The sequence below is a fragment of the Scophthalmus maximus genome, chromosome 7, assembly GCF_022379125.1.
Source record: "Scophthalmus maximus strain ysfricsl-2021 chromosome 7, ASM2237912v1, whole genome shotgun sequence".
Taxonomy (NCBI): domain Eukaryota; kingdom Metazoa; phylum Chordata; class Actinopteri; order Pleuronectiformes; family Scophthalmidae; genus Scophthalmus; species Scophthalmus maximus.
In genome coordinates, this window is record NC_061521.1 from 4,868,158 (window position 1) to 4,891,522 (window position 23,365).

The window sequence follows — 23,365 nt, forward strand, 5'->3', positions numbered from 1 at the left end:
TATGTGTGTATGTTAGTGTGTGTGTGTGTGTGTGTGTTCAGCAGGTGTGGTGTCTGCTGCAGGGTAAAGCATACCGACTTGAAGAGTTGAAGATGGCCGACTGACTTACAGTAGCAAAGAAAACAGCTCACACTTCACTGCCACCCGAAAAAATGGAGAAGAAATGAGATTTAAATAAAGGAAAAGAAAAGTTTTGGACAGAGAGTCTTGTCGTCACACTCAGGTACCGTTGCTCTCACTGTTGTTTTCTCTTTGTTATCCGTATCCAGATTTACATTCATTTATACATGGCTGTTTCTTTCAGGAAGAAACATATTTATGTATTTTGTATAGAGTTTTATGTTTGTAACTGCATTGTTAATTCCAGAGTTGTATCTTTTATGCCTGTGTCTGTTTGGTGTGAAAACTGTCTGAGGGTGTTTGACCTGCAGTAGATTCGCTATAGTTTTGGTTAAATCACGAAAAAAAATAACTCTTTCACTGTTTCACTAACAAATTCACTCATCTGTTTGTCTCTGGTGTTTTCTTTGGTCCAGTCTTTCTAGCTGTTTCCACACCATTCATCTGCTCACCTTTCTGTTTCAGCATTTCTTCCTTATTCTTTTTTCTTCCCTTGTCATTACTCTTTGCTCTGTCCTTCTTTTTGTTCCTACTTTCTTCTTCTGTCCATTGTTTTCCTCCTCCCTTTTCATTCTTTCAAAACTTTCCCTATTTTAATCTTTTCTTTATGCATCCTTTCATTTTTCTTTCTTCTTCCACCCCTTAATATTTCTACCACTTTTCATCCTGGACTTCTTTTCTACCCTTTGAAGATCATCATCTTTCTTGCATTTTCCCATATTTCATCTCTTCCTTGTCTCTAATTTTCCACATTGTTCCCCTTTTGCCTTCCCTTATTTTCACCCTTGCTCCCCCTTTTTTTCTTTTTCCGCAATCCTTATCATTTCCTTCTTACTTCTCTTTATTCTTTTCAAAATGTTCTTTCTTTCCCTCTTCTGTCATCTTCTTTGTCTTATCTTTCATATTGTCTTCATTTCCATTTCTTCCCTTCTTCTTTACTGTTTTGTCGTCTTTGTTTCTGTCATCCTTCTGTTCTTTTCTTTTTTTACTTTATCTCTGTTCTTTTTCATCAGTAATTACCTTTTTGTAATGTTCAGTATATGTGACTGATGTGGCATCCTGCCAGATATATGGTATATGGGCTTGTGTAACACTAAACTGCAACAACTAAGGTAGTCATGATGTTCAGTTTAAGGTCAAGTAGAAATATGATCAGCATCACAGTCGCTCTGTTTTAGTCGCTGTGGTCTCTATGGATCTACAAGTGTTTTATCAGACGTTGTTAAACTGTGGATTAATTTAATCTGTATAAATGCCTGTAGCTGTTTGTGAACTTAATCAAATCAAACATGTTTTTCAGCCACATTTACAGATAAAAGAATAATTAAACCTTGAAATTGCTGCAGTGAAAGTGTTCAGTCTTCACCTGCCGAGTTTCTCCAACTATTGTAAGAAACACCACGACAATTGGTTTCCACAATCATGTTTCCCTATGGAAGAATCCTACTGACTTTAGTGATCCCCTGCCTTTCCTCTAGTTCCACCCTGACTTTGACTTGTTTGATTTGTAATGATAAACCATGCTTGTTGGGTCATGATTATTCTTTCCATTATTGACTTTAACAGTCCTTAAATTCTTTTAAATAATCCAATAGTTTATCACTATCATCTTGTATTAATAAATTATTTTTTATATATTTATATTTAATGCACGGTAGTGTAGTGGTTAGCACCTTCGCCTCACAGCAAGAAGGTTTTAGGTTCGAATCCCAGTTCAACCAGGGCCTTTCTGTGTGGAGTTTGCATGTTCTCCCCGTGTATGCATGGGTTCTCTCCGGGTTCTCCGGAGAATGGGGTTAGGTTAATTGGAGACTCTAAATTGAGTAGATGTGAATGTGAGAGTGAATGGTTGTCCGTCTCTGTATGTGGCCCTGTGATAGGCTGGCGACCTGTCCAGGGTGTACCCCGCCTCTCGCCCAATGTTAGCTGGGATTGGCTCCAGCGACCCCCCGCGACCCTTAAATGGATAAAGCGGTAGACGATGAATGAATATTTATATTTACCCTTGTTTGTACCTACAGTGCCTGGTAGTAAGTAATGTATCACTACCACCAGATGGTGGCGGCAATGTACACAAAAGCTGTTTGACAAAAGCAATTAGACAACATAGGAGGAAGAAGGGATCTCCGGATAATGGTCATAGTTCCCAGTAATTATCATTTAGTGTTTTTGTTTGAACTGCCCATCCCTACTTGTTATGTCAATAATAGTTCAATATTTTGTTTAATCATCTAATCATAATCTAATGGCCGTGGTGTATAAATGACTTTTTCCACGTGTTAATAATGCTTATTAATCTTAACTGGGTGGTAATACAAAGTAAACTGGGTTGCTCTGACTCTAAGAGCTGTTGTACTGCTGTGATAAAACAGCCATCTTTGCAATCTACTGTTGAAACTGCACCTCCTCAGGTCCTCAACAGTACACACGAGAAGTTTGAGGTAGAACGAAGGAGAGGTTGCCGAAAAAAATCTAAAGACTGACAAAGATTCCTCCATTTATAGTTGAATCTCTACAACTACTGGTCAGATTTGTGTCAAGGACAGTGGTAAGTTGCAAATGCCAGTATAAGAACCTATTGGTTACCGACCATGAAGTCACCCATCGGTTTGTGAACTGCCGTTTAGTATTTTGACCAGTGCCATCTTTTCTTTTTGAAACCAGAAGTTGAACATATAATGCTGTATTGAGGAAGACTTGAAACTAGATATTGAGACCATAAAACTCCTCAGGAACATGTTTACTGACATTATAAATCAAGTGAGAATCATTTTCTATAGACTGCAATAGAAACAGACTTCTTTGCAACTAGTGGAGTTGCCCTCGGCTGGTGATTCTAGAGAATACAGGTTTCAGGCACTTCCTTATTGGCTGAACTGGTGACTACGACCATTTTTATTCACAGAAAACAATCAACTAAAATGGCATACACTAAACGCACTCAGCCTTGAAGAGTTGGCTAATCTGACAGTTCTGTTTTCATAACTACCCCGGAAGGTTCTCCCACTGTGAGAGAGTCTTTAAGACAGCGATTGAGGTGGAACAATCGTGTGGTGTCTCTCCATTTGACAGGCCCGGTGGTGTAGTCAAGATAAAGTAGCTGGAATGTGCTTAGTTACTGTGGGTCAACGAAGGGAAACAGGACCGTGTTGTGTCTAAGTTCACCATATATTTTTATGCATTTTACATGTTGTGAAACTAGTGTTTCCTCTTTTGGGTTGAAAATAACTTATGTGACAGAAAGAAAAGGAAAACAATTGGCTCTGAAGAAATGTCATTCAAATATGAAGTCAACAATGAAAATAATTGTCAGTTATCAATTAATCAGCAGTAACGTGAATCATAATTGGACTGACAGTAGCTCCTTGGCCTGATTTTTGAGTTTTGTTTGTGGCTGCACAAGAGTCTGACTGACAATTTTGTGCTTAGGGGGAGCAGAACAGAATAGGAGGTGAACTGTTTATCACAGGCGCACTCTTTGAGTAGAAAAGATGTTCGGAAAGAAGCCGAGGATGATGTTGATGTTTCCCCACTGATTACAGAATGAAAACTAACTGGATGTAGATCGAGGGAGGGAGGAGACGTTTCCTCTCTCCAATCAAACCATTTGGAGGAAGTTTCATAGGAAAAGCCCAGTCTCTCTGTTAGGCATCACTTCCTTCCTCTTTGTTTTATTTGAAGCAGTACTGGGTGAAAACACATAGGTCTCCACCAGTCGACTGGTCGGAGCAAGCCGGGATGTCGGCATTCCTTTAAAAGTGAGTAAAATGTGTCTTTTACAGCTTTAATCTGAGACATGCTTCTTTTGGCTTGATTTAGACAAAACACTGTTTTTTTATGAAGACTTATTCATATAATGTATTTATAAGTAAAGATACATGGTGTGTAGACTCTTAATCAGTAATAAAAGACACCAGTTTGTTTCAGAGAAGAAAAATGTCACATCATGATATTATATCTTGTGTATTACGGGTATGAAAATACCTATTTAAACTTGTTGATGTTTTTAAAGTTCATTAAAAAAAATGTATGTAGATTGTATTTTGTTGACATTTTTGGGGGGATCTTTCAGGTTTTATGCTCTGATGAAGGCTTCATGCTGAGAGTCAGCAGACTTGGCAGCCCATTGATTACATATATTACATTACAGATATATTAACACAACAAATCTGTACAAGGAGATTCTTGATTTTTACCCAACTGAGATTCAGTGCAGCAGAAATGCATTTGATTCCTTTTATACAAAAAGTTTAGAGTCAATGTGTTGAAATATGAGCAACAGAGACAGTAGGCGTAAAAACACAATGATTGATTCACGGTTAAAATGGTGTGAACAAAGTGAATTTGCAAACTAACTAAACTAAGGGGCTAAAGCCGTATATGAAGATGGACGACGCATCTCAATTTGTACAAATACAAAGCTAATATATCCTGGATGCTGCCATTTTGCAGCATTCGGAGCCAGAGGGTGGATTTGGATTGTCCTTCCTATCGTCTTTTCCTATCTACTATTGCTTGACCTCAATGGAAAACGTCATGAGGTCAAGGAAAGGTGTAAATGAGGATTCATAAGACTTAGGAAAAGCCAAGTGTGTATTACCACCTTATGGCATAAGATGTAAATGCTTCATAGGCAACGGTAAATACATGATGATGTGTGACCCTTCTGGGTCAAATTCAAATTCTTCTTCTTCTACTTTCGGATTTAATCCTCATGCATGGCGCGTCAGGTTAAATATTGCTGCCACAATGAATAGTGGAGTGTCTATTACTCCTTTCCTTTCACATAGGAAAGTCCAGTGTACCCTATGCTAAAGGAGATAGGAAAGGAAGCAACTTTCCCTAACATTTAGAGAATCCGAACAGCTCTTATCATGGCTGCTGATGAAATACTTAATATCAAGATTTAGAAAACTTCATAAGCGAATTTGACAATTCCACCCAGAGTCTGCGCAAAAGTGATTGTGGTGTGGAGCCATGGTAGGAAAAGTTCCGGAGAATGTCCTGAGCAACATCTGTGGACATTTTCCTTCTAACAGACAGGCCTTCTGGAAAAGCTAAATGTCTGAGCTTCAGTGTATGTCTGAAAGCAGCTAAGCCGACATAGCCACAAATCGAGACTAAACAGAAAAAAGTACATTCCTGACACCATCTTGATCTTGTTGTCATCAGGGTGGCTGAGCTGAGGACTGGACTCACCTGGATCATAAAACTGAAAAAAATGATTCCAACGAGAAGGTGAAATTAATCCTCATGGATTTTCCTCATAGAGTTTGGATCTTATTAACTGTGTTGCACATCTGATCAGAGTGAGCCTCCTGTGTCACAGTATAGTGCTTGTAGACAGGAGGCAGTGTAGATGCAGGTAGTGTGGATGTTGGCAGGCACCTTATGTGTTGCCCTTGGTTGCTCACCTGAAGTGACAGAAATAGTTGAGAAAATTGTCTGATCATTTTCTCAAATAAAGACCTTTGAAACTTTTTCGACCCATGAAGTTTAAGGGTTAGTGTCAGGGCCTCATTTTGTGCACATTTTCTTCCAGGCTTGTGAACTTATTTGAATGGATTGTTATCAGAGTGTGGGTTAATGTGCTGCTGCTGTTTGTTCATGGTGGAGGCCTGCAGGTGGAATTTCACTCGGTCATGATAGCAGGAGAGTCTGATGGCTGAAATGATTGTGTACATCACTGTTAGGAAGCCTCCAAACTCCAGTTTTAGTTTTTCACTGTCAAAAATAGCATGACAGTGAACAGTTTATGAAAATATTTTGCCGAGGTTTCATTGCTTTTTTCTAAGGGCATGATATGTATTAACAGTTGCTGGATTAGTTCCTGTAGGTGAAACTACAACTCTGTGAAATATTAACCTTCAACATGCGTACATGATTAAGTGGCAACATCATCAGCCTTCAGATTCTGATGTTTGAAATGCTTTTAAGCGTCCATATGGAGGACCTGCCTCTGCCTCATTGGGGAATATCTTCAGTCACACATTAAGTGGGCTGAATTTAAAATGTCTTAATGTTAAGATTCCTTCAAACATCTGAGGTATTATTGTGCCACACCTGCATCAGTTGGTTTGCTTACTACTTATGTATCCAGCCTAGAAGTAGGAATCTGCCTCATAGGTCAGTCAGCACAGTCAGTGTGTAAAAAAAACCAATATCGTCAAATTAATATTAAAATGAATTCATTGTTACTTACCAAAACTCATTGTGTATGTCCTCTAATGAAACTCAACTGCATTTCCTACCAACATTTCAAGGCTTACTTTTTCTAATTAACTTCTCTTTCCTGTGAGATAGAATTGCTGTTTTTGTCAATGGAGCCAATGGTTTGTCTTTATACAGATCCATACTGTTTCCATACTGTGGTGTATAAACCAATATCCCTGATGTTATGTTAATAATATGATTATATGTTATTTACATCCATGTGTACCATTTTGCAGTCTTCTTCTTCCTCGACTTGGCGAGTTACTGCCACTTGTTAATCAGTAATACGTGACGCCACTCTCTTGTTTCCAGAGTTCTTCATCATCTTCATCATGCCTGCCGTACATCAACCAATAGCAAATTCATCTCACGCTAATGGATCAGCCACGGCAGACCTGCCAACAACAGTTCACCCCATCACCATTATCCCCACCACCCAGACTAACACCACCATCAATCCAGCCAGTGTTCCCAACTTCTTCGATGACTTGCTGCACCAGATTCCTTGTAAGTCACCAAACAGCAGCCCCACTTAAACCACCCCTTCGACTACAACCAATCAACACCACCATCACCCCCCTGCAATAGAAATTAAATCTTTAAATCCCCACCAGCCCCAAAAAATCTTGAGCAGGAACTGTGTTTGTTGGTGCTGTGTTGACCAGCTCCTTACTGAAGTGAATGTACCATAAGACAATGTAAAAATACTCAACTACAAGTGAGTCTGACATATAAAAATAATTTTGTGTTTTGTAAAATTAAAGAAGTTTTATCAGCCAAATGTACGTAGAGTGTTAAATGCAAAGGTAGTGTTTGTTAATTGAATTCAATTTTATTTGTATAGCGCCATATCACAACATACATTGTCTCAAGGCACTTAACATAGTGAGGTCAATATTACAATATTACAGGGAAAACCCAACAGATCCCACAATGAGCAAAGCACTTGGCGACGGTGGAGAGAAAAAACTCCCTTTTAACAGGAAGAAATCTCTGACAGAACCAGACTCAGTTGTGGGCGGTCATCTGTCTCGACCGGTTGGGGTGAGGAGAGGAATGGGAAAGAGAGGAGAAGTGGGCAGAAAGAGGGTGGGAGGAGAGGCAGTAGGAGAGAAGAGAGAGAGAGAGGACAGTTGTACAACGTTGCTTTAATCTCTACCAGACTGATACTTATAATTAGAAGAAATACAATTATGTTGTTGTTATTATTAGTGATGATATTCATATTAATAATAATAATAACAATAATAATGACGGGTTTGGGTCCTGCAGCTCTGGGGTCAGAGATACACTAGGTGAGATAGAAAACAAAAACAGGGTTAGTGACATGTACTGTAAACATATCGGGGGGTTGTATAACAGTTGCTTTAATTTCTACCAGACTGATACTTATAATTAGTGAAAACTGACACTTATAAATACAATGATGTTATTAATAATAATAGTAATGATAATAATAATAATAATGACGGGTTTGGATCCTGCAGCTCTGGGGTCAGATCTACTAGGAGAGAGAGAAAACAGAGTTAGTGACATATAATGTAGATACATGGGGGCAGAGAGAGAGAGAGAGAGAGAGAGAGAGAGAGAGATCGGAAAAAAAAAGTAGTAAGTAAGGGTGTCGTCTGTAACCAATATACTTTACATTCCCATCACTTCGGTTGGCATTAAGAAGGGATCTTTTAACAGCCAGTATGATCACAGCAAGTAAAACCTGTTTCAGCGTACATATGGGCATCGGATTGATTTAAGACTTGAGACATTGTGAACATATCCTTTAGTCCAACAAATTTTGATGTGTTGTGCATGAAACAATAGATAATATACCTAACTAACTGTCTACCTGGATGGTCTCGGGCAGTGCCTCTATGGGCAATCTACACCATCTTCGCGGTTGGTGCTCTGCTGATTCTGATCTGCTGTCTGTGCATCTGCATCTGCTGCTGCAAAGAAAAGAAGAAGCGGCATCAGAAGAAAGATGAGAAGATCAACCTGATAGGGGTGAATGGGAACACCACCACAGCCCTAGTGAGTCAATCCAAATCTGAGTCTCTTGTTTAATATGTGCAAATCACTGGGGATTTCCTTAGTTAAGGAGTCTACCAGCATCAGTAATGACCGTGACCAGTGTCAAAAGAAAGATGCTTTTTCGGCAAAACAAGGCCATCTAAATAATTGCAATTTTTGGATCCTTACAGTGAGTTTTAATTTTTTGTTTACCTGTCCAGACTATCTTTCCTGTTCACTTTTCTCATGGTTTCTTTTTAACACAGCAGGCAGTTCTTTGCAGAGAAGAAGCTGCAGCAACAGACAGACACAGTCAGCAGCTAGTGAACATAATGGAGTATTTAGCAGAAAAAGAGCCTGATATTTCTTTTTGGAGGTGGTGGAGAATATGGACAAAAACACCCCTCAAAATGAATTAACCTGTTGCTCTGGAACTGCTGGATGTGCAAATAAGAAACTGTTAACAAATTTAACATATCAATGTAAGAGGTGATGATAAACTGTATGTTGTATTCAGAACTAAATCAAAAAATAGGAATGACTGAGCTAAGCAGCTGCTTGTGGCTCAGCATTCAAATAAGCAAATTGTTTGACAGAAACCATTTTATGGCTACTGTTACACTATAAGTTGTATAGATTGTGTCTGGTCATTGAAGCTTTGCTTCTTCCAACAAGTCATCCAACCCGAATGACCATATATGTAATTTGTCATTAGATACGAGATCGTTCCCTGAATTCATGTTAGTTTGAATAGACAGTGCAAATCAGATTCCGCTTATAGCTGCTTAGGAGGAGCTGTATCAGATCCTTGTTTGCACAAAGGATCTAACCTGACATGTTTCCTTCTTTCCTGATGTGTGCTCTGACAGGTTCAGCCAGATGTGGCAGATGTGGACTACGGCTCAACCGAACAGCAGAGAGGAAAGCTTCTCTACTCTCTGGAGTACAATGCTGCTCTGTCTGAGGTGAATAAAGTTCTGACCAGCCTGTCCAACCACTGAGGTTCCATGAGGTTGGGTGCTTTAAAGGATTACTTCACCAATTAAGAGTTACACTCTTATAATGTGTAGGACTCAGATAATTGCCATTTTAAAATAAGAATGATTAAAATCGATATAGTGGTTGGACTTTAGGGCATTTATCAGACTTCAAGAAGTTCCTCTCTTAGGATTTATACAACATTTCGCCACATGTGCACTGGCACCACAACACCTGAGGCCTCACTTATAAAACGGGGGTAAAATTCTGAGTGAAAAAAATACATCCTTGTATCATCTTTGGCATTTCAGATACAATCTATCGGGACAAGAGGCCTCTGAGGAGCACTACTTCCTCAGGGCAGACTGGACGCTACAGTTACTCTCTATCAGAAAGGGATGAAACAGACTGGACTGACTAAAGCTAGCTGGTTAGCATGCTAATATTAGTTTTGCTTTTCAATGCTGGAGACAGAACTTGGTGAATATAGGACTAAAGTTTGACACTGAAGTTTTATTTTTAACTAATTTTTAATGAACTTTTTCATTTCTTCTAGACTGGAGGTGCTTATGGAGCTTATTTGTGTCTTACAAGTAAACACAAGATAAAACTGCTGGCTTGAATGTTTCTCACATTGGGGATATACTCCATGATTATACCTTTAATATGAAATAAAATTAAAACTATTTGAGGGTCATTATAAAATCTAACTTCAATTCACCACATCATCATCTGTGTTGCAAATTTCTCCAAAACGTTCACAAACTCAAGTAGGCACATTCTCCAGCTACATTTGTCTGTATGAATCCCAACTTTTACGTTGTAAGTGGTGTAGGCTACACGTTTTCGGTTGAGCATGCTGAGAAGTTATGAATGAGAACCCTTGAAAACAGAGTCTGTTGATTAAAAACAGTGAGGCCATTACCCATCTGTTTTCTGTCTGTCTTTACAGCTCACAGTCGGGATCAAAGAAGCCAACAGCCTGAAGGCCATGGACCTGGGCGGAAGCTCGGACCCTTATGTCAAAGTCTACATCTGCCCTGACAAATCCAAAACCTTTGAGACCAAAGTGTTCAGAAAAACGCTAAAACCAATCTTCAACGAACAGTTCAGCTTCCAGGTCAGAAGTGATCCAATGTATTTACTAGTTTATAGATGGCTGGTAAAATCAACCACATCATTTACAGTTAATCTGTATAATAACCTCACTAATGTGTCCAGAGTGTGTAGGTAGTACTGGCCCTCTCATTCCCCTGACCTAAATCCAATTGAGCACCTATGGGATGTTATGTATTGGTGCATCCGACGTCACTAAGTACCGCCACAGACTGTCCAGGAGCTCCTCCCTGATCCAGGTCTGGGAGCAGATCCCCCGGGACACCACCATCATTGACACTACTGAGGCACATTATCAGTTGCAGTGATTAAATTCACACAAGTTGGATCAGCCTGTGATTTAAATTTCTTACTTAGATTTCTGGTGTGATTTTTGAATCCAGCCCTCTATTGACCATCGTCACATCCTTTTCGTCTCAACAAATTATACAACATTAATAAAGATTTCCATCTTGAATAATTCGTTCATCAAGATCTGATGTGTGATATATATATTCCCTTAATTTTGAGCAGTGTATATAATGAACTTGCAAAACTTTGTTTAAACCATCCATTAATTTTCTTCCCCTTTCAAGGTCCGGATCACATTAATTTAATTTGTTATGACATTAAGAATAATTGTTATATTCCATGGAAAGTATTAGAAAATGGATCATAATAATAACTAATTCTATGCAAGGTCATCTCTACATCATACATTAAATACTTACGTTCATATAATTATGTAACAAGTATTACATTTTCTTTTATGTGGTATTAAAAAGGGCCTTTAAACGTCTCAGATGTAATGTGGGGAACTCTGCTGAAACCATGTTATTTTGCGTTTTGGGGATATTTAATTATTTCCACCCATCGCCTCTATGTTTAAGACAGGACCTCGCTTGCTCATGCCATTCTGGTTCGTTGTCCTCTAAAAGTAAAACGCAGATATCATTTAAAGTGATTATTGAAGATGTTCTTGTCAAGTCACAATGTTTTGCCTGTTTGTTGTCCTGCTGTTGAGTTTTGTTCATCAAACATACAAAAATATCTTGTGCTTCTAACCAGTGTGATCTTTTCCCAGATATCCAAATCCTCTCTCCTGAAATCGACCGTGGTGATGAAGGTGTTCGACTTTAACAGATTTGCCAAACATGACATCATTGGCGAGCTCAGGTTCCAGCTCTCCGGCGTTGACTGGAACCACGTCATCGAGGAGTGGCAGGACCTTGCCGAGCCCACCAAGTTGGAGGTAGAGGAGCAAAGCTGAGCGACCACAAAACAAGATTAGGACTATACAGCTGCTCCAGTTGCTCTGTGAGACTGCACTTTGACACAGTAGTGCTTAGAGTGGTGCTACATGTTACCTTCTTCGTTTAGTATTGATGGTGGAGTTACAGGACAAGTCTGGCTTCATCCCCTGGGGACCATGAATTTCTATAAACATTTTAATTCATTGTTACAGCACTTTTTTAGACATGAATACTTTCCACAAAAGATTTGATAAAGGATTAGCAAAAAAAATTAGATGAAAATACAGAGTAGCAGGAAAGACCATATGAAAAGTAGATTGGTGAAAACAAACAAATGCAGTAAAAGAGATGTGCTCTCATATTAAAGTATCAGTAACAGAGCTGAGCGACTTACAAAATGTTTTTTAGTGCTTGGGAGGGAGGCCGGGTCTTTAATGTCCATGGCGAGAGTTCCAGGGAGTGGGGGGCTGGAGACTGTTCTTGACGAGTCAAGGACTGAAAATTGATGCTGAACTTCCAATGTTTCTGATTAGCCATGTAGCTAAGACTAACATATTACCCTTTAAAAAGTCTGATGAGTCAAAGAAAAAACTGTGATGTAGCCTGGTGGTCCTGGACTTCGAGCTACAGTGGTGCCTCTCTGATGCAGAAATATTTGTGATATTGGTAGATGTGGAGGGATGGAGGTTTACCACCAATGACGCTCTGTAATGACTTCCCCAACCTCTGCTTGTGTTCCTAGACCAGTATCACACAGTAAAATGTCCTGAGGATTCTGCAGCTTACTCCAAAAACTTCAGATGCCTTTGATGAAAGGGGTTACCATCTGGTAACAGTGATCAGGCCAAGTTAGTTTTTTAGAGAACTTGAAGCCTTAAGCTCTCTCCACTCCGGTGCCATAGACACCTGGTCATGACTCCTCTATCCTTTTTTAAAGGTCTTTTGTTCAGTCTTTTGGTCTTATTTGGATTGAGGGTGAGGTTGCTGTTCTGACACCACTGTGTCAGGAAATTAATCTCTTATCCCATCAAATCTGGGTGTGATAAAAGCATGGATGAGTATTTCTGCAGATTCATCAAGTAGATGTTCAGAAATTTCAGTCTTGGACGATGAGTTGGACCAACTCATCGACCCACAGACCGTCTATTCAGCCATGCAACAACACAACGTTGTGTAGTAAATTACACAATGATTAAAGTTGCCAAACTGTCCATGGTAAAGGTTAGTAGTTAAAGATAAATTTGACCAACTGTAGTGTCTGTGTTTTGCCATAAAATTAAAATTGAAAACACATTTCGGCATTATGTTGTGAACATCAAAACACATTTTGCTTTTACCTCTAGCTGTGCTGTGTAGCTACATTTCAGAAGCTTTGCAATGAAGCAGCTGATAAACAGAAATCTAAAGTTGTTTTACATCAACAAAACAACATTATTTAAGGTGTCTGCTTTTTACACTTGTGACATGGTGTCAGAATTATCGGACTAACGCCGAAAGGAGATGGCAAAGTTTGGTCCGCCGGAGCAGTTTGACTTCTACCTGCCAGCGGAGTGGCCGGTGTGGAGGCGCCGGTTTGACCGATTTTGGGTAGCTTCAAAGCTCGACAAGGAGAGGTACAAGTGAACTCACAGAACCAATGCAGAACCAATATATGAGTCTTTCGTGTACTAAACGCAACACAATTCATGACCGCGCCTGCTTTCATAAGCATGTGCAGAAGCCCGGTGAGACCGTAGAAGCCTTCGTGAGGAACCTTTATGAGTTAGCCCAGCACTGCGAGTTTGCAATGACCACGGATGAGCAGATTTCGGGACCAAATAGTAATCGGCATTCAAGATAATGATGTCTCTCAAAAACTGCAGCTGAAGCCCGATCTCACTCTGGAGAAAGCTATCCAGTAAGCATGGCAGAGTGAACAGATCAAAAAGCAGAGTGCTGAAATGCATGCCGACTATTCAGTGAATGCAGTGAGACGCAGGACGCAGCAACAAATGAGCGGGACGAAGAGGGGGCTGGGCTCACCCTTTTTCGGGCTGTTCTTCCAGTGATGTCCACTGGAAGAACAGTCCGAAACAGGGTGAGCCGAAACAGAACTGTTCACATTGCAACAGAGTGCATGGGAAAGGTGAACTCTGTCCTGCACACAATAAAAGACGCAGGGAATGGAATAAAATGGGGCACTTTGAGGTAGTGTGCAAAACCAAAGGGAGGAAAGAATTAATGGCAGTGACACCAGGGAATATAGACAATGATGAGACTCTCTTCCTGGGTGCTGTGACAGAGTCAGAAACTACAGTCATTGAGCATTCTAACTCTGATGAAGACTGGAGAGTGACACTACCTGTGAATGGCAGTCCAGTTGAGTTTAAGATCGATAGGGGAGCTGATATAATAATAATAATAATAATATATTGGATTTATAAAGCGCTTTTCATGTACCCAAAGCGCTGTTATCACCGTAATGTCTCAGCGCACATATACTGGATTACCACAGAGGCCCCGACTGATCAGAACCGGATGCAGTGCCACCAGCCCAGGCGGTGAGGTAAATTGTATCGGGAAATTCATTGCCTCTAGCCAGTACAAAGGACAGAATTATACATACTGGGTGACTATTATCAATGGACCATATGCACAAAACCTATTAGGTGGAAGTGTTTCAAAGGGAATGGGCCTTATAATGAGATTGAATGCGATCAACACAGAAGTTTACAGTGACATATTTGGGGACATAGGGCTCTTGAACTGTAACCCAGTTAAGATCGAACTAAGCCCGGACGCAGAGCCCTACGTTACAGCAGCGCCTCGTCGGGTGCCATTTCCCCTCCTCCCCAAGGTTGAAGCCAAGCTAAAACGCATGCTAGCTTCGGGCAACATAGAGCATGTAACTGAGCCCACTGATTGGTGTGCACCCATGCTGCCTGCAGAGAAAAAGAACAAAGATGAGGTTAGAGAGTGTGTCGACCTCAAGCGGCTGAATAAAGCAGTCAAGAGGGAGACATGCAACATGTTGCTTACGCTTGAGGACATAACCCCACAGCTGGCCGGTGCCAAAGTGTTTTCAACACTACATGCATCAAGTGGCTTCTGGCAGTTTCCTCTTGACTCCAGCAGTCAAAAACTGACCACCTTCATCACACCCATGGCAAGGTTTTGCTTCTGACGCTTGCCATTTGGGATTTCTTCTGCCCAAGAAATCTTTCAGAGACTGATGACTAACCTGCTAGAGGGTCACGACGGAGTTGTTGTCGTGATAGACGACATCCTGGTCTTTGGGTCGATCAAGGAGGAACCAACAACCAATGTCTGAACGCAGTCTTGAAGACCATTAGGCAGTCTGGAATGGAGCTTAACAAAGCAAAGAGTAGTTTTGGCAAGTCTGAGATACGCTACTTTGGACACATAATCAGTGCCGAGTGCATAATGCCTGATACAAGCAAAGTGAGAGCAATCGCAGAGATGCCGAGCCCGTCCAATGTTGGTGAGTTATGCCGAGTGTTAGGACTAATTAATTACCTGGGTAAATTCCTGCCAGGTCTCTCAACCTCACTACAGCCAGTCACAGAGCTGCTCAGAAAAGTGAGTGAGTGGGCATGGGGTGAGCTTCAAGAATGAGAACTGGAAAAGGCCAAAGCTATGCTATTGTCAGCACCAGCTCTTGCATATTACGACTCCAATCGCCAAACAGTCGTCAGTGCAGATGCAAGCAGGTACGGCTTGGGAGCCACACTGCTGCAGGATCATGACAGGGAGCTGAGACCAGTGGCATTTTGCTCACGTACGCTGAAACTGACAAACGATACTCCCAGACCGAGAAGGAGGGCTTAGCAGCAGTGTGATCTTGTGAGAGATTTGCAAGGTACATACAGGGACTGGACAGGTTTGTTCTCCAAACAGATCATAAACCACTAATACCGCTGATCAATAAATACGATCTGGACAAAGCACCAATACGGTGCCAGAGACTGTTGATGTGCCTCATGAGCTTCAATTTGACAGCTGTTCACATTCCCGGAAAACAGCTGATCGTTGCCGACACGCTATCCAGGAGTCCTTTGAGCCACGAAGCCGAGTCAGAGACGGACCAAGTCATCCTGGCGAACATTCGGGCAGTGGTGACCAACAAACCAATGTCATCTGACAAGCTCAAAGAAATTAGGGAGGCTACAATGAACGACGCTTACCTCCAGAGGATCATCCCCTGCATTAAAAACGGCTGGCCATGCAGGATGGCTGTGTTTCCACCCATATCCACATTCTACGCTGCCAGGAATCACCTGTCTGAGGAAGATGGGCTTGAGCTGTATCAGGACAGAATCGTTGTTTTCAGCACGGCTGAGAACCAACGTCCTGAAACAAATTCATGAGGGCCACCAGGGCCTGACCAATTGCCGCAGGGGAGCCAGAATGTCCGTCTGGTGGCCAGGGATCAGCAGCGAAATTAAAGAGACTGCGAAGAGATGCACATTCTGTATGCAACATCAAGCTTTCAGGTCATTAAACGGTTCAAAAGCATATTCGGCAGAGGGGGAGTACCACTGGAACTCATCAGCGACAACTCCATGCAGTTTGCATCAGCTGAGTTTGGGGACTTCAGCAAGGAGTATGGGTTTACCCACACGACTAACCTAGACTGCCATCCACTCCTATCAGTCGCAACCAGGTGCAGATAAGGGACTCCAAAGCCAAAAAGGCATATGTTCATTTCTACAACTGTAGATACTCCGCCCGCTTCCGGAAGGACAGACAGACTGTCAGAGTTAAGCTGGATGGAGAAAAGAGTTAGACAACCCCTGCTGAGGTGGTAGGGAGATCAGCAGAGCCACAATCCTACCTGAATGTAACCAACAAGGGTGCAGTGATGCGACGGAACTGGAGGCATCTGCAGGCTCTTCCAGAGGAGGCCACGCCCACCGACCAACAGCATCAGTTGGAGGGGACCATGACACAGCCAGTAAGCAGCCCGTGTCCTACACCGGCTGCCAGCGAGGTTGGGACACCTCCGGGCTGGTCAGCTCCAGAGTCCACATCTGGGTCCCCCTTGCGACCTTCACCTGGAGGGACTGTGAGATTGACTTCAAGGGGCCGTGAAGTTAGATTACTACTCAGGTTTAGAGACTCTGTTACTGAATGAATAGTCTCAGTAAGCTGATAATAGCTCATGTTAGTAATTGCCATGTTTAAAATGCACTTTAGTTTATTCAAGACATTTGGAAGGACTTTGTGTTCAATAGGGACAGCAACTACCAGAGGGCAGAATAATCCCTACGTTGCTGTGGACTGAGGGCAGTCTACCCCGAAGTCCTAGGTTCTTGTTTGTGGTTCATTTAACATTCAGATTATTATGGAAGAATGTTGCAGTTTAATGTACATTTGTTTACTTTTCTTTAGCCGCTTATCTGTCTCAAAAGGGGGAGATGTAGTGAGATGTACGGATGTACTCGAACGCACCAGACTAGGCAGGTCGCGGGTTGACGTGAGGTGTGCGACAGAAGGATACTGCGGAGTCGGGAGACATATGATGATGGCTAATTGCAAATGCTAACTGTGAATAAAAGCACAAAGTTAAGACAAACTCAACTGTGTGGTAGATAACATGACAGTATTGATTAATTTATTGAAGTATCTGTGTGCTGCAGGAGGAAGAGCTGGGGGAGATCTGCTTCTCTTTACGCTACGTTCCCACTGCTAGCAAACTCACTGTGGTGATCCTGGAGGCCAAAAACCTGAAGAGCATGGACATCGGAGGATTCTCAGGTCAGACTGAAACAAGATCTCATATCAAAATCATTCACACCCAACACAGATTTCCTAGGGTTCATATTAGGGTTTCTATATCTTTCCTCTGGGTCAGAATGCTGATGTTCATGTTGGAGGTCCAACAGATGTGGACAACACTTCCTTACAAGATCAGAAAAAGTCTGAAGCTGCAGGAGCTATCAACCTGTAAAACCTTAGTTTAGGGCCTTTGATGATCATGGGATCATGAGCATTATTTCTCAAAAACAAAAAATGTTTGATTTAAGCAGATACTAGATTTTGATTATTTATAAATTATAGCAAGTACAATTCTTAAGATGTCCTGTTCATTTAAATACAGAATAATATAATGATAAGAATAATGACATTGACATAATCATAAACATTTGAACTGTATAACATGAAGTGAGATTCTGGTCTTAACATAACCACATGAGTAGTTAGTGTGTTTAGGCTTTGTAATGCACAACAGCGAAGTATACAGACGCTCTGAGAGGCAAGCGAGGAAAAACAACCAGTGGTGATCCATTTCTGAGTCTCATTTAAAGCGTTTTAAGACATGGAAACAAGTCATGAGCACAGGAGAGAAAGCAATCTAGATCAGAATGTTTTGTTTTTCCTCATTTCTTTTAAAAAACAAATCTGTTTTTTAAATTAGACATCCTGAAACTTTATCTTTATTTTTAAATAAATTCTTGTTTTGAACATTTCCACAAGCTTTATTTTTTCAGACATGTTCTGATTTTCTTTGTCATTACAACCATTTGCATTCCATCCAAAAGTCTTTCTCGTCATATTTAATCTTTTTGAACAAAATTACTGCGTTAATTGAATATGCACATTGATTAAAAATATCATGTGATATATATGATGATACCTGAGTGGTTTCATTCCACCTGTTGTTTGTAGATCCTTATGTAAAGGTGCAGCTGGCTCTGGACAAGAGGAAGTGGAAGAAAAGGAAGACCTCCATGAAAAAGAAGACACTGAGCCCTTATTACAACGAATCCTTCACCTTCGACGTTACGTTTGAACAAATCCAGGTGAGGGTCAGCCGACAAGAAACAACCTGACACTGACGACAATATTTAAGAGGTTAAAAAGTTGATAACATAGCCCTTATTATTAATTTTACGTAAACACACACTATAATTGAATAATTGATCTATTTCAAACAAGGATTTCTTCAAATTTGGTTCAAGACATAAATAACAAATTTAACATATGGTTTTCATTTTAATTATGACACAATAAATGGAAATACATGTAATATATAGTGTAACAGATTTCATTATTTAGATGTTATTATTTAAGTAATTTAAATGTTCCATAAGAGCAGCAACTTCAAAGACAGATCTCAAAACCTGTACATGGATCCAAAACTATCTGACTGGACTGAAAACAATGGAAAGACACGTGAAAATATGTAACTGAACATTAGGAACGTAGGATCCAACAAAGATGTTTCTCCTGCACTCTTGACGTCCTCAGAGGGTGAACCTGGTCATCTCTGTGTGGGACCACGATGCAATGACGCGAAACGATGCCATGGGGAAGATCTTCCTGGGCTGTGATGCCGCTGGGAACCAGCTGAGGCACTGGGCCGACATGTTGTCCAACCCGCGGCGACCGGTCGCTCAGTGGCACAGCTTGCTGTCGGACGAGCAGGTCAACTCCACGCTGAGCCTGAAAAAGAAGATCCCCCTCCGCCACAAACTGCCCCGGTGATTGGAAAACACAGTTGTGTTCCTGCTGTGGAAAATCCTTTCAAATGCACGGGAACAAAGAGATTTAGATATTGTTTAAAGATTATATCTCAGATTTGGGATTATTTTATCTACTGATTATTTTATATTGTGAATTAAATCTTAACAATTATATTATACTATGAAATCATAATGTCATATTTTAGTTTTAAACATGAACACTTATTTCCTGTATGAACTGTATCATAGCGCTAAACAAATCCTAATCCAAATTTAAGAAGACTTTGCTGTAATTTGTATTAAATTTCATATTATCTTATGTGATCAGATCTACTGAACATGTCCAGTTCTCAGGTGAGCAGGGCTTCTCAGTAATCCTTGGGAAGGGTCCTGATGTTTGACAGACAGGAGTGTGTAGTCTGGGTCAAATCTTAGACGTCTATGAGCTGGTAACCAGATAGTGATTTTCCCCCCTGATCTTCTGTCCACTTCTGTTTTATCTCACTGAATGTTCAAATGATCCAACATCTCAGTAAAAATGAAACTTTAGAGAAAAACTGAAAACAGATTTTTTTTTTTCATTTTGTTAATTAAAGTTCCCCTCATAGCCTTAAAATGTCTTGCATGCAACTCTACAGACAGGGTGCTACACACCAAAGCAACGGTCAGCTGTCTGAACTCCCGTCAATTTGCCCAACTGTCGATAGTCCAATTCTTGGTGGTGTTCTGCACTGTCGAAATTGTTTGCCATCTATACGCGTTGATAAGCTGCTTTTCTGCTGACAGAACATGCCAAATCCACATCAGAGATGGCTGATGAAAGAGATCAGTCTGATTGGCTGTTCAGAATTAGCGAATCGGGAAAAGGAAGTACGAAAGAAAGCAAATGACGAGAGTCAAGAGGGTACACACCCTCAAGAGTAGAGAGGTTTCCAGTCTAGGTCGACATGTTTGGAACGATTAACATGATCCAAGTACGACATTGCAGAGAAACGATTTCTGGTTTCCTGTTCTGAATGACGTATACAAACCAGCGCCCCCTGCTGGTATGGAGAGTTATTTCCTCTCACGCAGGTGCAAAACGTGCCTGCTAGTTGGTGGTGTGTTCTATGTACAATTTTGTTTGCCTGACGTGGATATACAAATGTGACTAGACCAGACACAGCAGGCGTTCTTTGTCGATTGAGCTGTTTGAGGTAGTGTTGGTTCTATAGCTATGCTAATTATCCCTGCCTCTATCTCCACCCACCCCTCAGTCGCTCACCTGCAGCTCCGACTTGTTTACTGTTCTACTTCTGCACGATACACAGTGACAAGTGGCTATATAGGAGTAATTCAGGCAGACATCTGAAAACCGAAGAAGAGAAGAATTGTGCAGGGTCACATACATGTGTCAATGTATCTCTCTCTACACTGTTAGACATGTAATGGTGCGTTTACATCAGATGTGATGTGAATTTTTTGCACTATGTAGTAGTGCAGTGGTTAGCACTGTCGCCCCACAGCAAGAAGGTTCTTGGTTTGAATCCTGGTTTGAACCAACCAACCAACCATGGGCTTTCTGTTTGGGTTTGCATGTTCTCCCTGTGTATGTGCTCCAGATTCCTCCCTCAGTCCAAAGACATGCAGGTTGGGATCGGGTTTAATTGGAGACTCTAAATTGATTATAGGTGGGAATGTGAGAGTGAATGGTTGTTTGTCTCTGTATGTTGGCCCTGGCCACCCTGGCCATACACTGGTACCCAGCCTCTTGCCCAATGTCTGCTGGGATTGGCTCAAGCCCTCCCGCGACCCCTAAACAATAAAGTGGTATATACATAATTGGATGGATGAATGGATAGATAGACACTTCAGCCTATTGTTAATAAACCAAAATTCTGCTAAAATCATTTTTATTTTTTCAATTCATAATTCATAAACTCATTCAATTCAGAAAGAGGGACAGACGATTTCCTCACTCACCTTTCAAGGCTTCTGCACTCCCCTGACAGATGAAGGTTGAAATAAAGCCAATCAAGCTGAGATCAGCAGGTGTCTCTTCCTGCGGCTTCAGATCTCCAGAGAGCCTCTTCATTAAACCGTCCCTGTGCAGTGGAGAAAACAGAGGGCTCGGTTTTAACTTTACCCTGTCAGCACCTGAAAGACAACATCATTTTATCTGGAGAGGAAAAACTGTTGGTTGAAGAACTTGACTAGTTAACTCATCCCACACCTCTGGGGTGAAGTGTGAGTCTGACATTATCTCATTAGAGTTGGACTTCACTAATGCTCTCATGTGGCTGAATGGGAGCAAATCAAATGTGTGATAACTGCCTCCTTGTATCTAGACCTGGTGTTAACATCCATCTTGATCTCCTCACAAGTGGACAGCTTTAAGTACAGGTGTGAACTCTGTCAAGACGCATTCAATTCAATTCAATTTTATTTGTATGGCACCAAATCACAGCATACATTGTCTCAAGGCACTTTAGTGAGGTCAATATTACAATATTACAGGGAAAACCCAACAAATCCCACAATGAGCAAGCACTTGGCGACTGTGGATGAGAAAAAACTCCCTTTTAACAGTAAGAAATCTCTGGCAGAACCGGACTCAGTTGTGGGCGGCCATCTTTCTCGACCGGTTGGGGTGAGAAGAAAAATGGGGGAGAGAAGAGAGGTGGGCAGAAAGAGGGGGAGAGGAGAGATTTTGATTTTGATTTTGATTTTGATTTTGATTTTATTTTTTTTATTAATAATAATAATAACACTAGTAATAATAATAGTAATAATGGGTTTGGATCCTGCAGAGATGCACTAGGAGAGAGAGAAAACATAGTCAGTGACATGTAATGTAAATACATAGTGACAGAGAGAGAGAGAGAGAGAGAGAGAGAGAGAGAGAGAGAGAGCAGTGTAGCCTAAAGCAGCATAATAAAGAAATGGTTTAGTAAACACCTGAGCAGCTCTACCTAAACTCTTTATCAAAGAAGAAGGTTTTAAGTTTAACTTTAAATGTGGAGAGGGTGTCTGCATCCCTGACACAACTGGGAGCTGGTTGCAGATGTGAAGAGCCTGGAAGCTGATGGCTCTGCCTCCCATTCTATTTTACAGACTCTTGGAACCACAAGTAGTCCTGAGTTTACAGAGCGAAGTGATCTATTGGGATAATATGGAACTATGAGCTCTGTAAGATATGATGGAGCTTGATTATTAAGGCCTTTGTTGGTGAGGAGCAAGATTTTTTTTTTTTTTGATTCTGTATCTTACAGGAAGCCAATGCAGAGATGCTAACACTGGAGAAATATGATCTTTTTTTCTAGTTCCTGTCAGAACTCATGCTACATTTTGGATTAACTGGACTTATTGGGGCATCCTAACAATAATGAATTACAGTAGTCCAGTCTACAAGTGACAAATGCATGGGCTAGTTTTTCAGCATCCTTTTGAGCTAGATTGTCTCTAATGTTCTTGATATTGTGCAGGTTAAAGAAGGCTGTCCTAGAGATTTGTTTCATGTGCGAGTCAAATGATGTCCTGGTCAAAGACAACTCCAAGGTTCCTCACAGGAGAGCTGGAGGCCAAGGTTATACCATCCAAGGTAACTATATGCTCAGATAATTTTTCTCTGAAGTGTTTATGGCTGAGTACAATGACTTCAGTTTTGTCTGAATTTAGAAGTAAAAATTATCAAGTCATCCAGGCCTTTATGTCTTGAAGACAGTCCTGAAATTTATCTACCTAATTAGTTAATCTGGCTCTATAGATACAGTAAATACAGCTGGGTATCATCTGCGTAGCAATGGAAATTCATGTGGTGTTTTCTTATAATATTGCCTAAAGGAAGCTTATATAAAGTGAAGAGTATCGGTCCCAGCACAGAACCTTGTGGAACTCCATTACTAACTTTTGTATTGGTGGAATGTTTTTGTTGTTAATGTTAACAAACTGAAATATATCAGATAAGTAGGACTTGAACCATTCTGGTGATGTTTTAATCCCTTTAATGTTCTAGTCTCTGTAATAGAATCTTGTGATCAATGGTATCACATTTGGCACTGAGATCTAATAGGATGAGAATAGAAACACGTCCATTCTCTGAGGCCATGAGAAGGTCGTTGGTAACTTTCAGCAATGCGGCTTCTGTACTATGATGTTTTCTAAATCCTGACTGAAAATCTTCAAGCAAACCATTCCTTTATAAATAGTCACATAACTGGTTAGCAAGTAGTTTTTTTGAGCAGAGGTTTAAAT

At 40.9% G+C, this 23,365-nt stretch overlaps 1 protein-coding gene across 6 annotated transcripts; it reads left to right on the top strand.

Moving 5' to 3' along the window:
- The first annotated feature begins 19 nt into the window (after window positions 1-19).
- Window positions 20-19,689, top strand: syt8 (synaptotagmin VIII). Of its 6 annotated transcripts, none has more exons than XM_035643445.2 (11): window positions 21-223; window positions 3,802-3,878; window positions 5,293-5,358; window positions 6,646-6,840; window positions 8,195-8,361; window positions 9,210-9,305; window positions 10,271-10,438; window positions 11,498-11,665; window positions 17,306-17,423; window positions 18,336-18,469; window positions 18,918-19,689. In XM_035643445.2, the coding sequence occupies exons 4-11, from the start codon at window positions 6,666-6,668 to the stop codon at window positions 19,152-19,154; spliced, it is 1,263 nt and encodes a 420-aa protein (XP_035499338.2). In that variant the 5' UTR covers window positions 21-223; window positions 3,802-3,878; window positions 5,293-5,358; window positions 6,646-6,665; the 3' UTR covers window positions 19,155-19,689. The 6 variants fall into 6 exon arrangements, with proteins under 6 accessions (XP_035499342.2, XP_035499341.2, XP_035499339.2 ...); XM_035643444.2 differs by having other exon boundaries at window positions 3,805-3,878; XM_035643449.2 differs by lacking the exon at window positions 5,293-5,358 and having other exon boundaries at window positions 20-223.
- Window positions 19,690-23,365: the final 3,676 nt, after the last annotated feature.

What these genes read in the sequence shown, in the direction of transcription:
- syt8 (XM_035643449.2), top strand. Translation starts at nt 6,666, where the DNA reads ATGCCTGCCGTACATCAACCAATAGCAAATTCATCTCACGCTAATGGA. An exon ending in ACAATGCTGCTCTGTCTGAG is followed by an intron (nt 9,306 to 10,270) that starts GTGAATAAAGTT and finishes CTGTCTTTACAG; the next exon opens with CTCACAGTCGGGATCAAAGA. An exon ending in GGACATCGGAGGATTCTCAG is followed by an intron (nt 17,424 to 18,335) that starts GTCAGACTGAAA and finishes TGTTGTTTGTAG; the next exon opens with ATCCTTATGTAAAGGTGCAG.